This window comes from Equus quagga, chromosome 1, assembly GCF_021613505.1.
Source record: "Equus quagga isolate Etosha38 chromosome 1, UCLA_HA_Equagga_1.0, whole genome shotgun sequence".
NCBI lineage: Eukaryota > Metazoa > Chordata > Mammalia > Perissodactyla > Equidae > Equus > Equus quagga.
In genome coordinates this window covers 15,634,988-15,647,023 of record NC_060267.1, presented here as the reverse complement: position 1 = coordinate 15,647,023, position 12,036 = coordinate 15,634,988, and the positions used below count along the sequence as shown (strand labels likewise).

General features: G+C 50.1%; 2 protein-coding genes across 6 annotated transcripts in view; one reads left to right on the top strand and one right to left on the bottom strand.

Moving 5' to 3' along the window:
- CSAD (cysteine sulfinic acid decarboxylase) overlaps nucleotides 1–2,858 on the bottom strand; it is a 25,689-nt gene extending 22,831 nt beyond the window's left edge. The window contains exon 1 of one of the 4 annotated variants that reach the window (XM_046657731.1): nucleotides 2,741–2,858. The gene's annotated coding sequence lies outside the window, so the exon portion shown is untranslated. The other 3 variants (XM_046657713.1, XM_046657750.1, XM_046657746.1) reach the window with 3 other exon arrangements.
- ZNF740 (zinc finger protein 740) lies at nucleotides 2,202–11,985 on the top strand. 2 transcript variants are annotated; one of them, XM_046657762.1, is made up of 7 exons: nucleotides 2,202–2,335; nucleotides 3,210–3,526; nucleotides 6,172–6,321; nucleotides 6,662–6,751; nucleotides 7,202–7,325; nucleotides 7,624–7,742; nucleotides 8,731–11,985. In XM_046657762.1, the coding sequence occupies exons 2-7, from the start codon at nucleotides 3,518–3,520 to the stop codon at nucleotides 8,818–8,820; spliced, it is 582 nt and encodes a 193-aa protein (XP_046513718.1). In that variant the 5' UTR covers nucleotides 2,202–2,335; nucleotides 3,210–3,517; the 3' UTR covers nucleotides 8,821–11,985. The 2 variants fall into 2 exon arrangements, with proteins under 2 accessions (XP_046513718.1, XP_046513729.1); XM_046657773.1 differs by having other exon boundaries at nucleotides 3,210–3,726.
- The last annotated feature ends 51 nt before the right edge of the window (nucleotides 11,986–12,036 follow it).

Here is a 12,036-nt window from a genome sequence, read left to right as displayed (position 1 = left end):
TAAAAGAATGAAATTACTGGGGGCGGCCCAGTGGCATAGTGGTTAAGTTCGCATGTTCTGCTGTGCATGGCCAGAGGTTCACAGGTTCAGATCCTGGGCACGGACCTAGCACTGCTCTTCAAGACATACTGTGGCGGTGTCTCACATAAAATAGAGGAAGACTGGCACACAGGTTAGCTCAGCAACAATCTTCTTCAAGCAAAACAGGAACATTGACAACAGATATTATCTCAGGGCCTACCTTCCTCACAGAAAAGAAATTTAAAAAAAAACAATGAAATTACTATTTTTCACCTATCAAACTGGCAACTGTATAAAAAGTTCATGGGCCGGCTGGGTGGCACAGCAGTTAAGTGCACACATTCCACTTCAGTGGGCCGGGGTTCACCGGTTCCAATCCCAGGTGCGGACATGGTACCGGTTGGCAAGCCATGCTGTGGAAGGCGTCCCACATATAAAGTAGAGGAGGATGGGCACAGATGGGCTCAGGGCCAGTCTTCCTCAGCAAAAGGAGGAGGACTGGCAGCAGATGTTAGCTCAGGGCTAATCTTCCTCAAAAAAAAAAAATAATGATAATTCACAGCGTCCAGTATTGCCAAGGTTGCAGGAATTGTGAACATTCACACATGGCTCTGAGTAAACATGCAAACTGGTACAAACTTCTGAAATTCAATTTCACAGAATCTATTAAAAACTTAAAATGCAAATATCCTCTCTACAAATCTATCTATAGATGCAAAAGGATAATTATAGAAGGATGTTCATTATGGCATTGTTTACAAAACAAAAAAACCTGAAACTAACCTAAATGTTCATCAGGTTGGGTCCAGGCAAATTAAAATACAAACATAAGTTTGGATACTATGCAACAATTTAAAAAATATGAACTGACTTAGAAGATGTCTAAGATACACTCTTAGGTTGGCACAGGGTCCTGGTGCATTATAGGTGCTCAAGAAGTGTGTTCTGGATAAAAAATATGTATTTCTGTATGAACACAGAAAAAAACCTGGAGGTATACACACCAAACTGATAAAAGTGACTACCTTATGAGCATGGGATAGTAAAGGGAGAAACCAAACATTTTCTGCTTTTTATTCTTTTGTGTTCTGTGGATTTATTAAAATAAGTATAAGCTAATTTTTTAAAAATTAAAGACACTTCTGATTACTTTTCTCTATCTCCATTTTATCTCAATTTTATGATGATCCTAAGAGCACAATGACAATGGCTCAAAACATGGAGAACTCAGGGAAGTGAAATCTGTGTACAAACAGCGTCTGGAAATTGTCTTCTTTCATAAATAAAGATTTTTTTTTCTTTTGGTATCCCCATTAATTCTCCTAACTCGCAACCTGAAAGCACCTACAGCAGAAGCTGGGGCCTAAATGGAATCGAAATTTCTTTCCATCAAGCGCACTTGGCATAGTCCATCTTTGGCAGGACCCCTCCCCACCAGCTAAAGTTGGGGTAGAATTTGCAGAAAGGCTCAAGTTTCCATCGGGTCTAGGGACCACCCTGCGTCGTCAAGTCTGCAACAAGACTACAGTCTCCTACCGAGGGGAGTCCTGGGGCTTTTACCAGGCCAGGCCAGTGTTAGACGCTGGACGGTCTGGAATAAAGGGGAAGCGGCATAAAGTAACCAGACTGACTTCGGGGTCGCACACCGCGGCCAGAGCACCCATTTTCAGACTGGGGCTGAGCGCACTCAGCCGGAGTGTGCAAAAAAGTTAACTCCTCTCCCAGCTAACGGGGCGACCCCAGAATCTGCACATCTGGGCCTGAAAAGGCCAGGTATGAACTATTCTGGCCTTATATGGGGCTCCAGGATCAGAAGCGACAGGGACAACGTCCGCAAGGAAGGGAGACTGATGGCGCTTTTTCAAGGAGTCTGAACCAGCTCACCTAGCAAAACCTCTCAACGAGCAACCAGCGAACAACCTTTGCAAAGCCTTCGTTCCTGCCCTCAGTCAAGATGGCCACCGGGGCACGCCCGCAAGACGGCGCACGCGCCGTACTGCCGGCCCGCCCCCTTCCCGTCCGTCCGCGCGCCGGCCCCGCCCACTCACCAGCTGCACCCCCCTCTGTGCGTCCCCAGCCTCACCCCCTTTCTGACTGCCCCCGCCCGTCCAGGCTCCCGAGCCCGGAAGTGGCTGCTCGGCGAAGAGGACGAGGGGGAGGGGGAAGTGCTTCCGGGGAAACGGGCCCCGGGTTGGTGTTTGTAAACTTGCCTCGGTCCCGACGGGGGCAGCGGCGGCCACGGGGTTGGCACGGGGTGCTGGGGCCTAGAGGACGCGCCGCGGCAGGGGCGACAGCAGGAGGCCGCGCCTGGCAGGTAGGAGCACGCCCCAGGGCGCGCAGCGTCGTGCGGTCAGACGGCAGCGCTGGGGCAGCTCGCAGGCCGTGGGGCGCCGCGCGGGAAGGGGGAGGGGAAGGGAGGAGGGGCGCGTGGCGAAGGGAGGGGGCTCGCCGGGAGGGAAGGGGCGCGCGCACTGCCCTCCGCCCGCGCGTCCTCCAGCCCGACCGCGTCCCCGGCCCAGGAGAGGGGGCTTGTTCGGAGGGGACGCGGGCGCGAGCACGCACCTCGCGCGCTGCTCCGCGCTCTCGGGCTCTCCTGTGGGTTCGTGCGGCGGGCGCCCCGGCTGGCTGGCTGGCTGGCAGGCTGGCTGGAGGGAGGGAGGGGATGCGCAGCGCCGCGCTTCGCCTGTCTGCCTTCCCCCTCCGTAGCGAGTTTCCGTACCTTCAGGAGGATTCGGAGAACGCGCACATGTGGGGCGGCCCGGGCGCGCACTGCCTGTCGGGTTTCTGCCCGCTCCCCGAGCGCCCAGCGATCGCCCCTGAGCGTTTCTCCACCCCAATTGCAGCCGCCTCAATAGAGTGCGCGCTCCGCGGGCCGGCCCACTCGCCGCAAAAGCCCCGAAGGGCCTCCGCCCCCTTCTTCCATTTCCTGCTGGCAAATCCTAGCAGTTGCCTATTGCAGTTTCTCCAGAGGAGGCTTCAGTTACTTTTGCTCCTGTTGGCCGCCCCTCCTTGCCCAGGAGACCAGTTTCTTCTGTTGACCCAGAAAGAAAACTCTTCTTGACTAATGTCCTCTTTCTGAGCTTCGAAGAGAGCGCCCGGCAAAAAAGAAAAAACAGATTCAGCCCACTACAGGTTGTATGGCCTGAGGATTTTGTACCTAATAGTCCCATCTCCCTTTCTGGTTTCAGGTTGCTGAAACAGATCGGGAACTTCATCTACAGAATTCAGTTGGAAGACGAAGACTGGCAGACTCTTTTTCTTCAGACGTTAGGCAGGAGCCAAGTGGAGACCGGGGATTCTTGGAACAGCTATCTTCCCTTTGGAGGACACTAAATTCTATTTGAAGACAAAGGCAGTTCAATATGGCAGCAGGACTGAAAGGACACAAAGGAGTTGTTACAGTGATTTGGTGACAGTTCTTCAAACGAAAGTGTCTTAAGGAAAGGTGGATCAAGAAACTCCTGAACTTTTGGGTTGCTTTAAGTGAGAAATCAGCATGGCTCAGGTAAAAAGCTCTAGAGTCCTCCTCCTTCAAGATCACTGGGAAGCGTGTTTGCGGTTTCTCTCTTGAATGCTGCCTTAGTCAACACATTGACCAACCCAGTGAGCCAAGCTCTGTATTAAGCACCAGGGGGAGATCTAGAGGAAGGAAAGGAGACAGGCCACAGCCCCTGCCTTCAGGGAGCTTCCAGTCAAATGAAGGAGGTAGGCTATACTGCATCACAGGCACTGATGGGACATTTGCAAAGCAACATGTACTCAATTTACCCTGCGTACCTTAAGTGCTGAGGGGCATGAGGGAGTGAACAGTCTGGTGAATGCCTCGTTTGTTTTTTTCAACAGGAATTTATTGGGCTCCTGTTACATGCAGGGCATTGTGCTGGGGATACAAAGATTAATAAGATCATCCCTGTCCCCAGCAAGCTTCTAGGCTAGTTGAGGTGGGGGGAGATGGAGACACAAGTTTATTATTTATCTTTGTATTCACAACACCTTGCATAGCGGCTGGCTAGTAGGTAGAGACTCAGGGAATCCATTGATTGAAGGAATGTGCAATAATAGAGGTATGTGCGCTGCAGAGGAGAGAATGATACAGCTGCCTGGATGAAAAGATGAAGCTTGAAGGATGCATGGGATTTTGCTAGCTAAACAAGCAGAACGGGGCATTCAGACAAGGAGAACTGTGTGGGCAGAGGCTTAGAGGCAGGGAGAATGATGAGGTGAGAAGCTCTGTAGGTAGTTGGCTAGTTAAGGAGCAAAGGGTTCAAATGGGGGGTGGTTAGGCAATAGGACAGACAGTGATGGACGGAAAAGTTAGGATGAGAGAGTTGTTTCCTGGAGAAGTGAGCGGAATATAACTCAAGGACTTTTTATACCTTGATAAGGAATTAGACTTTGTAGGGAGTGGAAACTCTCTCTGAAGAGTGTTGAGCAGCGGAATGATGCCAGATCAGTGTATTTAGAAGGCAGTTGTCATTGTGGGGGTACTGGATGGATTGGAGAGACAGGATGACCAGATAGGCTGTTGTAGCTGTGTGGGTAGAAAAGCCAAGTGCTCACATCCCCAGAGTTTCTCCCAGCTTTCTTCCAGGGACCCTCCCCTACCAGTCTCACCAAGATGGCAGCCTGATGATAATATAAGTGGCTTTCTTCCAGCTGCACGCACAGCTTCCTCCTTTCCATGCAGAGTAGGAGCCCTTCAGTTTCTTCTTCCTTTGTCTGCAACCCGCTTCACAGCATCGTATATTCACTCTTGTTCTGGGAAGACTGCGTCTCACTCATCACGGACTTTGTACTGGGCATTGATAAGCATTTTACATCTTAGTTTAAGTCTCATCGGCCTTGTAAGTCGGATAGGTACTGTGAATAAACATTTTGCATTTAAAGAAACTGAGGCTTAAAGAGGTGGAGTAATTTGCCCAAGATTATACAGTGCAAATAGCAAAGCTAAATTTTTTGTTACCTCTAGACCTATCAATCCAAAGTCTTTGAAGGGGAGAGAAGGGGTCCCAGGATATACTGACCATCTAAAAAGAATTTCTTTGTAAATCACTCATGGAAATATGCTGACCAACTAGTTCTTAAAAGTGTTTTTTCAGTAAGAAAAGTGTATTCTCTAGTGCTGGCTAAACCAAGTCAGCTTGGAGAATGTAGCAGTGAAAAGAGAAAGCTTTCTTAAACATACCTTGCTTAAGTAATTTTTCAACTATGTGTAGAGCAGGGAATGTGAAGAAATCTGGATATGCACACATATAAATGGCCTGGGGGGTCAAGCAAATTGTATATTCAACTCCAAAGTCCTTCCAAGTGGTTTAATTTTTATATCTGTTATAATTGACAACACTCAGGGAATTTAAAATCTAAAGGGAGAAATGACCTAATTTTACTGATAAACATATTTGTGGGACCTGAGAGGATAGATAGTTGGCACCAATGAGGTCTGCCAATCAGAAGTGGGCTATGTGATGCTGAGTGCCACTGAGAGAAGAAGGAGGAAGTTTCCCCAGAAATTTCCCATTTCTTGTTGAGAGCAGGACAGACCCTCATGCCTGCTCACAAGACCTGGAAATACTTTGAAGTATTGTGTAGACACACACACACAGTACACTGTACCTAGCACAGTGCTAATGACAAAAGTGTTGCTAATAGCTTGATTATTCACTTGATCTGTATCCTAAATGTTGATGGCTGACTAAGTAACTAGTTCTTGGTGAGATGAGTTAGGGAGGACTCTTGAAGGAAGCAGGGGTGGTTTTTTTTTTAAGATTGGCACCTGAGCTAACATCTGTTGCCAATCTTCTTTTTCTTTCCTTCTCCCCAAAACCCCCCAGTACATAGCTGTATATACTGCTTGTACGTCCTTCTGACTCTGCTATGTGGGATGCCGCCTCAGCTTGGCTTGATGAGCGGTGCTAGGTCTGCGCCCAGGATCCGAACCGGCGAAACCCTGGGCTGCCCAAGTGGAGCACGCGAACTTATCCACTCAGCCATGGGGCTGACCCCAGGAAGCAGGGTTTTGCAGTGACGAGGGACCCTCCCTAGAGAGAAGCAGTTTGTAGCTGGGTGTAAAAGGTAGTTCTATAGGGGATGGCAGCCTGTTTGTGCCCTGCCCTGCCAGGTGACCTGACACCTCATCTCCTTTCAACTTAGGCAAGTCTCCTGGCTTGTGAAGGCCTAGCAGGTGTGAGTTTGGTTCCCACTGCAGCCAGCAAGAAGATGATGCTGAGCCAGATTGCCAGCAAGCAGGCCGAGAATGGAGAGCGGGCAGGTAGCCCTGATGTGCTGAGGTGCTCGAGTCAGGTACAGCGCTTGAGTCCATTGTGGCACCTGGGGGTCGGGTGGCCCAGCTCTCTGCCAGGAGATGCCAAGCTTTGATTCCTCAGTGCTTCTGTTTAGAGAAGTGGGGAAAGGGATCCAGCTGGGGACTGGACGAACATGGGTATTTCAGAGAGCTAAGGAGGGTCTTCTCTGTACCTACAACCCCTTCACATCGGAGTACTGGAGAGGACTCGGAGGAGTACTTTTTCTAAGCCTTTGGGACAGGTGGCTTACTCTCATATACAAAGTGTTTGAAAGCAGCATTTCTCCTTTCTTGTGTTCCGAGATGGACTGTGAGTTTAGACTCGATTTGTGTTCAAAGGGCCACCGAAAAGAGAGCGATAAGTCCAGGAGCCGCAAAGATGATGACAGCTTGGCCGAGGCCTCTCATTCAAAAAAGACTGTTAAAAAGGCAGGTAATGGGGTAATCCCCAAACTGGTATAGTTTGGTAATGGGATAATTCTCTTCTTCCCCTATGGCTCACCCTGCAGCTTTCCCTAGGTATTTTGGTCCTTCATAGGCAGTGAGTGTGTCTCCCTGAATTCCTCCAAGGACCACTTTGGTAGCTGTCTCTGCCCTCTGCAGAACATCCTTGGGAAAGGAAGAAGGTGTAGGGAGCATGTGGTCCTGTGGCAGAGGGCAGGCCGACTCCCAACCCCCCCACCCCCGTTGCATTCAGTGTGGGGTTTGATGAGGCAGACTGCTCAGCCACCCTGCCTCCTTCCCCAGAGGGCCTCTTAACCCTAAGGGGAGGGGGGAGGACAGCAGTGGAGAGGTAGCTTCATGCCACAGCTGGAAGCAGACCCGGAGCAGAAGTGGGCAGAGGGACAGCCTTGTGACGTGCCTGATTCTTGCCCCCAGGTGGTGGTAGTGGAACAAAATGGCTCTTTTCAAGTAAAGATTCCCAAAAATTTTGTTTGTGAACACTGCTTTGGAGCATTTAGGAGCAGTTACCACCTCAAGAGGCACATCCTTATTCATACCGGTAAGTCTCTTGCTCATATTCAAAGCGAGAGAATAGTCTGTGGTTTGTATTGCGTGTGTAGCTCTTGTTGGGTTTATTTTAAAGAGTAAGTATTAGACATAGAGGAAGAAGGTACGTGAATGAGGTAGAGAGATTGCCTGGCTCTGTATCTAGTGTCACTAAGACCAACATCTTTGAGGACCCTTCCCCATTAGATGTCTACACATTGCTAAAAGTTAAAATTTCTGGGAAAATACCTGGAATGAGGCCCCTGCCAGGTATACCTTCTGACATTAACTTCTGTCTCCACCTGGGCCAGGCGAGAAGCCATTTGAGTGTGATATATGTGATATGCGCTTCATCCAGAAGTACCACCTGGAGCGCCACAAGCGTGTACACAGTGGGGAAAAGCCCTACCAGTGTGAACGGTGTCATCAGGTAAGCTCACGTGTCAGCCATCCACCCCTGTGCACAGACTCTTCCTTCCCCGAGAACTCCCTGCCTGACAAGGGGCCACCTGGCATTCCTGGCCACGATAAAGTTAGTACCTCAGGGTGAGGGGTATCTCTGGTCTTATGCAACTGACCATGGGGAGGGGCCATTAGAATAATTGTAGTAATAATAATAATAATAATAGCAGTATTTCTAGAGTACTTACTCTGTGCCAGGCACTGTGAGAGCATACTTGATATAGATTATTTTATTTAATCCTCATATTAACTCCATAAGGCAGCTGTGTTGTGTTCGTTTCACATATGGGGAAATTGAGGTTCAGGGAGCTAAGTTTCTCAAGGACACAGCAGATCAAGGGCAGAGCTGGGATTCAACTAAACTTCAGAGCTGGTGCACTTTGGAGGAGGGGAGAGAATCTCTGCCCTGGGGGTCAGTATCTGATCCAATGAGAATAGAAGAGCCAGGACCAAAACGAGACAAGAACAAGAGATGAGAAACACTAACAGCTAGGACTTTCTGAAGGCTTTGCTGGGTCTCCAGCTGTGCTTCACGCTCTTGCATTGAACCTTCAGAACGCTAGAACGAAAGCTCCATGAGACAGAGGCTTTGTCTCTCTGGTTCTCCACTCTGTCCCCAGCCCCAGGAACTGGACCTGCCTTGAGATAGATACTCAATAAATATGTGATAAAGAAAGCCGCTCCTCTGTGAGGAAGTACTTTTAGCCCCATTTTACAGAAGAGTTTACAGATTCAGGGCTGTCAGCTCACTTGCCCAAGGTCACACAGCTGCTCAGTGGTAGAGCCAGGACTCAGACGCCAGAGCTTGAGTTCCTAACCGTGTGTACTTGTGCCACCTGGGTACGTGCTGAGGTGGTGCAGAATGGGACGGTGTGTGCCTCCTGAGTGGGGAAGACAGATGTAGCCTACAGGTAGAGTTTCTCCTCTCAGGCACTTAACCCTCCCTTTCTTCTCAGTGTTTTTCTCGGACAGATCGATTACTCAGACACAAACGGATGTGCCAAGGGTGCCAGTCCAAGACTTCCGACGGGCAGTTTTCTCTATAGGCGCAAGGGGCCCTGGGTGGTGGGAGTGATCAGAAGAATCTACTGAAGAGCGCATCCCCTCTGGTCTGATGGTCCCACCACCACCCCGTCTGTACCTGTCCCCCTCCTGGAGGAGTGGACCCAGGAGACCAGAAGAGTGCTTCCGGGGACAGTGGCCCCAGAGCCTGAGCTCTGTAAATAATCTGAGACTATGAGTATCTCGGGGGAGTTCCTCCAGCATTCCTGGGTAGGGAAGCTAGTCCCTGGACCCTTGGCTCTGGTCATGGTGGGGACTCAAGGTACAGGACCAAGACTGAAGTGTGGCTCTCACAACCTTGGACTACAGCTGGCAGCTGAAATGGAAAAGATTGGGGAGAGGGGTTTGTCTGTCTGTTCTGTTCTTGTTTTTGTTTATCCAAAAGCAATTTCAGCAGGTGCACTGTGGATACAGGTAATCTGGAGGCAGAGAGTCCTAGTTCAAACTAGGGACTACGGCTTGTCCAGCCCTCCCCCAAAATGGAGTTTTTAGTTGCAGTTGATCCTCAATGTTCCACAGCCCTGCACCTCACTTCCTGTTTGAAGGAGAACAGGATCAGGGACGGCAGCTGAGCTTACTTTGGCCTCATACACTGTAGGGACAAAAGGAAGAATGGGGGGGAGGAGCAGACAAGGGCTGGATCCAAGCAGAGTGGCCAGGTGCCTCTTATCTCCTCCAGGGAAGAGCGAGAGTTGTGCCCATGGGTGTGGTGATGGCCCATGCCACACTGGTACCTAATGGGGTCAGCTCAAGTGCCTTTGGGAGGAAACTTGGGTGAGAGTGGCCCATGAAGCCCTTTGTTTCTCTCTTTGGGAAGTTGATCTTGGAGATAGTTTGTGGCTACCTCGCTGCCATTGACTCCTAAGCCAGACAGAGGTGTTGACAGGGAGTCATGGATGTCAAAATGGGTTCTCTCTCCTTGTGCCCTCTTAGAAACAACCCAAGACTAGTCCCAAGTTGAGTAACAACTGTTGAAGTAACAAAGGGATTTGGTGTCCCCTGAGATGCCCCTTGAGCAGGAGGAGCGGTTCCCCCTGCCCAAGTCCTATCACTATATTCAGGTAGAGGAAGTAGGGGTCTGGCCTGTGGTCCAAAGAACAAGGTCTTGGCTTCCTTCTTGATGGCCATCCCTACCCAACAAAGAACTGGGGGAGGAAGTGCAGCAGAGAAAGGACTGAGGAAGAAACCTAACGTAGGTTTTATTCTTAACCATATTCTTTGCTCCTCTCTGCTCCAACACCACTACCCTATCCACCCCCAAAAAAGTGATCAGGGGTGTGTGTGTGTGTGTGGTATGTGAGTGTTCATGTTTGTATGCTTGGAGATGGCATATTATTGAGCCAAACCCTTCTTTGGCCCTCAACTTAGGGGAGGATGAGCATAAAACATCCTCTCCCCCCTCCCCCAAACCTGAAGGGTGCGTGAGGTTCCGGCAGGAGCTGGGGAACTCAATTTAGGGGACTGGAGGGCTTTGTTTTAGAGGGTTTTTTAAGATTGATTCAGCAGGCTGGTGGTTAGGGTGTTCCTAACCCAAGCCAGGGCTTGTGAACATGAATTTTTTAAAAGTGAAATAAAAAACTCTCTTCCTGCTAAGGAAAGGGTCTTATGGGAGGTTTTGGGGGTTTGGTTGACCCCCACTGGGCCTGCCCTGACCTGTGGGGTGAGTAATCATGGAGACTGGGTGAACCTGACCAGGTTGTCAGTGGGGATCTCAGATGGCAACCTCCAGAAGGTATGATTGCATTTCCCAGAAAATGTAGAGAATCGCAGTATACTCCCAACTGTTACCTGTTCCAGAGGAGATGGGGGCAGGGGGCGGTCGTCTGTACCTCCGAGTGGTGAGGATTTCAGGGGAGAAGAAAAGAGGCTTGGCACCCTTTAGATGGTCCCTGATGGCATCAAGAGCCTTGGGGGAGACGCTGGGAATGTGTCTGCCGTTATGCTGGCACTCCCATCTGAGGTGGTCCAGGACCTGGACCTCAATCCTTGGATTTGCCCTGTGGTTCCTGCAGGCAGAGCATCTTTCTCCGTGGGAGCCAGCCCCCTTCCTTTTTAAGGGCTCTGCGGGGCTGGAATTTGTCTCTCATGCACCTCTGGGAATATATTCTGGGAAGGAGGATACATTTAGAAAACTGTCCTCCCAAGAGTGGCTTTGAAAGTGAGAGGCCTCTCCCCCTGCCACTTGCAGCTAATGTGTTTAGGGTGGGGTTGTGAGTGGAGAGACTCACATGAGTGATCTGTGCCCTTACCTTGTGTGAGTGTGTGTTTAGGTCAGAATGTGCCCTGGCCCCCTGCAGCCTGCAGCTTCCTGCCTGGGTGGGTGGGAGAAAGGGCACTTCTGAACGTCTGTGCAAAGGGCCATCCAGAACCGCCCCCGCCGAGGATCGGGTGTGGGAGAAACTCAGGAGCAGGTGGTTAGTTCAGTTGTCCAGGTGCTGGTATTCTGGGGCTGTTGATGTGTGTGGAGAGAGGAGCAAAGAGGTCAAAGGAGTGACGAGTGACGTAGGGCCCAGAGGACCCAGGAGCCCCACGTATACCCCAGGGAAACCACAGACTAAGACCGCTGCAAAGGCTCCTGGGCCCGATGCCCCGCCCTCCTTGCTGGGGTGGGGTCTAGCACTGGAAAGATGCCTCAGGTGTGTTGGGAGTGAAGGGAAAGGGAGACAGGACAGGCTCTCAGAGACCAGGAGGTGGAAATTGGGACCTGGGGAAGAGTAGGCCAGTTCCTAGGTGGCCAGCCCTGCCCTTCCCAGCACCCCAAGTCTCTTCTGTCCACCCCTAACAGCCTCTTGTCATCACTTAGCTACTGATTGTGCCCCATGGCTTGACAGTGGAGGGTTAAGTGAGGCATGGAGTCCGTCACAACCTGTAACCCTCTCCCCAGACGCTCTTTGCCTCTGCTGTGGCCATGGGGCTTTTATCTTAACAATCCCTCCTACCCTTCCTCTCCACCCTTTTTTTTTTTTTTAATATACTTATTTTGCTATTGGGGGAGGGGAATATCAAATGAACAAGATCACTTTTAAATGGTAGTTTTTATAAGATGTTATAAACTTGTTATCTTTTTACCATTAAAGTGCAGTGTATGTTCCTTCGTGATATATTTAGGATATTTAAATAAAAAGAAAATGGGGCTTTTCTACGTACTATCTCCCGTTTGGGGAAGCTTTTTCACTGGAGCCAAAGTGGTTTTCCTTTTT

Bases quoted from the DNA above. Each gene is read 5' to 3' on its own strand.
- ZNF740 (XM_046657762.1), top strand. The intron at 6,322-6,661 runs GTACAGCGCTTG...TTGTGTTCAAAG, and splicing joins TGCTGAGGTGCTCGAGTCAG to GGCCACCGAAAAGAGAGCGA. The intron at 7,326-7,623 runs GTAAGTCTCTTG...CACCTGGGCCAG, and splicing joins GCACATCCTTATTCATACCG to GCGAGAAGCCATTTGAGTGT.